At 42.9% G+C, this 5,057-nt stretch overlaps 1 protein-coding gene across 1 annotated transcript; it reads left to right on the forward strand.

The window, feature by feature from the left end:
• Positions 1-1,599: 1,599 nt before the first annotated feature.
• Positions 1,600-2,618, forward strand: LOC100282193 (uncharacterized). The gene has a single exon (NM_001155105.2). It carries the CDS (start codon positions 1,616-1,618, stop codon positions 2,438-2,440), a length of 825 nt encoding a protein of 274 aa, NP_001148577.2. The 5' UTR covers positions 1,600-1,615; the 3' UTR covers positions 2,441-2,618.
• Positions 2,619-5,057: the final 2,439 nt, after the last annotated feature.

The raw sequence follows: 5,057 nt of genomic DNA on the forward strand, positions 1-5,057 counted from the left end.
TTATGATGGCGCTAATGAAGGTTGGCTAGAGGGCGGCGCCCTAGAAAGTGGCAAAGGAGAGGACGTGAGCCAGCTTGGTGGATGTGACGGAGCCTACGCCGAAGGGGGGAATCAAGAGCATCAGAGACGAAGAGTTGGCACGCAGCAAAGAAGAACACCGCCGCTAGGAACCATGTCACCCACCCCATCGCTCGAATCTATGGAATTTTTGGACCAGATTTTCACCTTAGGTTTTTTGCTTCTTAGATTGGGATAAGAGGACGGGGGGAGAAAGATGGGGGTTTTAGAGCCGGGAGCTTACTTGAACATCATGATGGCCCATCGCTGAGCCTGGAAGGCTTGGAGCAGGGAACGCCAGCGGCGACAGCAAGCCGCGAGGGGGAAGCAGTGGCGTGGGAGGGAGAAAGGTACAGGAAGGAGAGGAGATAAGGATGGCATGGGGAGAGAGTGTTCGATGGTAGACGGACGCGACTAGCCGCTCAGAGCTAAAATTTAGGGAAATTTCGGGTCCAAGCGACTATCACATGTCGCCTGATGGATGGCGGGGAAGCCGCCGAATGCGGTCGGCGCAGCAAAACGGGTGAGATTTTAATATCTCCGATGTTTCAGCGTATTGGCAGCAGGAAATATGTAATGTTCATAAACTATACATATGCCCGTTGGCCCCAATACAAAGTTGACATTTTGGCAATATTCTGTTCATACAAAACAACTTACATGTTTCTGCATTTTTACACAAATAACTTAAAAGAATGTTGACTTCAAACAAAACGAAGCTATCCAATGTTACTCGGTTCAACCTGTCTCTCGCGTTCGCCAATACACGTTTACAAGGGAAAATATATGGTGGAAACCACTTGTTGGAATCATAAAAACTAGTTCAAGAAATATACTTCATAACTATTTTTTAAAACTTGACACAAATCTACTCACATATAAAAGCTGGGATAAAAAATTATTTTTGAAAATTCATACTAAATCAGAAATTTTAGTTGTATGTGCACTGCGAGACAAAAAAATCTAGATTTTTGTCTTCTAGTATACATGCACAGAAGTTGTGTTATTTTCATATGATTTTTTTTTCAAAAATGACTTTGCATCTCAATTTTTGGGTGAGTTCTGTATGGATGAACTACATATGTGTTAAGTTTTAAAAAAATCAAGTTACAAAAGTGTACTTGTTAGGTTCCAATTTATAATTTATTTAACTTTATCGACACCAACTTTATCGGCTCGTCTTATTCAAAAAAAATATAATTATTGTGGTATTGTTTAGCACATAATATACTTTAATTATGGTTTTGGATTTTCAAAATTTCAAAAAAAAAATGACTAAGATGAGTCAGTCAAAATTAGTGTCAAAAAGTCAAATGAATTATAAATTAGAATGGAGGAAGTAATTTTTTAAACTAGTTTCCATACATCCATGCATGTCAACCCTATCAATCGTTGAAAGCTGACCTCTCTTCTTTCTTGGGCAGCTGGGATGGTGATTGATCCTCCGAATGCTCCTCCGGGCCTCCAATTACATCCCGACATCAGGAGCCTAAAAATGGCCAAATGCGCCACTATAAAGAGGGGAACCTCGTTGCACCGAAGAAATCACCGTACCATTATGGCTAGTTCGTGGATGGCGGCGCCACGACCTCTCCTATTGCCGCTGCTGGTCGCCATGCTAGCGGTGGTCGCCGATGTCGCCAACGCCGGCCACGCCAAGCCCCTGACGCCTGGCGGGCGCGTGGTACACGACAACCACGGCAAGTTCACGGCCGGGCCGTGGAAACCTGCCCACGCGACCTTCTACGGCGGGCGGGACGGGTCCGGCACCACGGCGGGCGCGTGCGGGTACAAGGACACGCGCGAGCAGGGGTACGGCGTGCAGACGGTGGCTGTGAGCACGGTGTTGTTTGGCGATGGCGCGGCCTGCGGCGGGTGCTACGAGGTGCGGTGCGTGGACAGCCCCAGCGGGTGCAAGCCCGACGTGGCGGCGCTGGTGGTGACGGCGACCGACCTGTGCCCGCCCAAGGACAAGTGGTGCAAGCCGCCGCAGGAGCACTTCGACCTCAGCATGCCCGCGTTCCTCCAGATCGCGCAGGAGAAGGCCGGCATCGTGCCCATCTCCTATCGCAGGGTGGCGTGCGCGAAGCAGGGCGGCATCCGGTACACCATCACCGGGAACAAGTACTTCAACATGGTGACGATCACCAACGTGGGCGGCGCCGGCGACATCGCGGCGGTGTCGGTGAAGGGGAGCAAGCGCGTCAAGTGGACGGAGATGAAGCGCAACTGGGGGCAAGTGTGGCAGACCGGGGAGGACCTCACCTGCGAGTCGCTGACGTTCCGGGTGATGACTAGCGACCACCGCAAGGCCACCTCATGGCACGTTCTCCCCGCTGACTGGAAGTTCGGCGTCACGTACCAGGCGTCCAAGAACTTCTAAGTAGCCACTTTCCCTCCTCTTCTTCAACCTGCATGCCCGCAAGCAGCCATGCAGATTATAACATGCATCATGCATGCATATTCATTCTTTCGCTCATGCACTCCGATACGGTGCCAGAGTTAAAAAATGTAAATCAATATGCAAATTCAAATTACATCTTAACCAGTTGTGATCAATCTTTATAAATTCGTAATAAATTCATCTTAGCTTAGAAAAATATGAAACTATTTTTTCTATTTTCCTAAAATCAAGATCTATCTAATGGTATATAGTTTAGAATCGTTTGAAACTTTTATAAATCTCATTTATGTTTTCTTACTTGTTATTACTCTTGATACATATATTCAAATTTACACGACAACTTAAAAAGGACCAAGAAGACACTAATTACATTAACCATGCTAAGTAGTAAGAGTACAAATAGAATGTAAGTGACATATCATTATATACATCTTAATTGTGCTTTATTTAAATACATAATGATGATTTTATTATTGTATGACTTCTTACTTTATATATTTATTGTGACCTCCTACCTTATATATTATTACTAATTTTATATGAATGTATGACTTAAATGAATTTTTGAAGTCAATTGAGTATTCATGTTATAGTTTTTACTGATTGAATTTTAGATTCCGATCGTAACCGGTGTAATTTTCGTACCGAACTTTCGTTTTCATTGTTTCCGAATTATCGATGTCGTTTCGTTTTCGGAGTTTCAAAGGAAAAATATGAAAAACGAAAATGATTTTAGTGTTTACCGATCGTTTCCGACCGTTTTCACCCCTACACACACCGAATTAGACATGTGAAATAGACAAGCAATGGTCTATTTGTAAATGGGGGGAATATGTAACGGAAACCATTTGTTGGTCGAAAACATGAAAACTAGATTTAAAAAGAACACTTTTGTAACCTGAAATCTTCTGAAACTTGATACATATGCAGTTCATCCATACATAAACTCACATAAAAAAGTTGAGATGCAAAGTCATCTAAAAATAACAAAATCCATGTGCACGTATACTAGAAGACAAAAAATACATAAATTGTCTTGTAGTGCACATACAAGTGAAATTTGTGATTTTTATATGAATCTTTTAAAATTGAGTTTAAATTCTATCTTTTGAATGTAAGTACATATGTAGATGACACATATGTGTCCATTTTCAAAAAAAGTTAAGTTACAATAGTACATTTTTAAACTAGCTTCCATACTTTCATTCAGGAGGAGTTTTATTTAGTCAAAGGAAAAGCATTTGAAACAGGGGGGAAATTTCAAATCTTAAATGCTTCTTGCAATCTTATTCATATACCTTTCACTATTTGCAAAAAGACTTTGAAAATATTTTCCAAAAGAATTTGCAAAAACAAACATGTGGTGCAAGAGTGGTCCAAAATGTTAAATTAAAGAAAAAGCAATCCATTCATATTTAGTGAGTGCACATTTCAAATACAAACTAGTTACAATTCTACACTCTACATTTGCTTTGGTTTGTGTTGGTATCAATCACCAAAAAGGGGGAGATTGAAAGGGAAATAGGGTTAACCTTTTCCTATAATTAATTTTGGTGGTTGATAGTCAACACAAACACATGGACTAACTAGTTTGTTCTAGAATTCATGTATTACAGGTGCATAAGGTTCAACACAAACCAATAAAAGACTCAAGTTAGGGACTCAATTTGAAACGGAGCAAAGAACTTGAGTGGGCTGCGAATTGGCGCACCGGACTGTCCGGTGTGCCATCGGACAGTGTCCGGTGCACCAGGACCGTACAGTTGTCAAACAGCCACTCTCGGGAATTCGAGGGCACACTCCGCTATAATTCACTGGACTGTTCGGTGTGCCACCGAACTGTCTGGTGTGCTAGTGGAGCAATGGCTATCTGCGCCAACGGTCGACTCTGACAGAACGAACAGTGCAGCACAATACCACGCAGAAGTTAGAGCAGCGAAGTCAGAGGGGCACCGTACTGTCCGGTGTGGCACCGTACTATCCAGTACCGCAAGAGGATAAAGCTCCAACGGTCGACCAAGCTCCGAACCCTAACGGTTGGGTGACGTGGCAGCGCACTGGACAAGGAACAGTGCTTGTCCGGTGGCGCACCAGACTGTCCGGTGCGCCCATCGACAGCAGCCTCCCCAACGGCTACCAAAGTGGTTGGGGGCTATAAATACCCCCAACCACCACAACCTTTGGCATCCAAGTTTTTCAGAGATCACATTCAATACAAGAGCTAGTGCATTCACTCCAAGACACATTTTCAAAGATCAAACCCTCTACAAGCCTAGAATTCAACTCAAACATTTAGTGACTTGTGAGAGAGTGTGTCCGTGTTCTTTTGTGCTCTTGTTTCTTGGATTGCGTTGGAGACTTGTTCTCAAAAGCTAATAGTTAAGAACAAGGCAACATAAAAAGTGTTAAACGTTAAATCCCTTCGTCCTTCAAAGCATTATCTCCCTTCGGATATAATGAATTTCGGACGAAGGTTATGAAGGACATACCTTCATAAGCATGATAAATGATGAAGAAAGATTTATATACAGAATATGGAAAAATGGCATAATCACTTTAAACATTATTATCAATTTATTTCTATTTACGATATTTG

Source organism: Zea mays, chromosome 1, assembly GCF_902167145.1.
Source record: "Zea mays cultivar B73 chromosome 1, Zm-B73-REFERENCE-NAM-5.0, whole genome shotgun sequence".
Classification (NCBI taxonomy): domain Eukaryota; kingdom Viridiplantae; phylum Streptophyta; class Magnoliopsida; order Poales; family Poaceae; genus Zea; species Zea mays.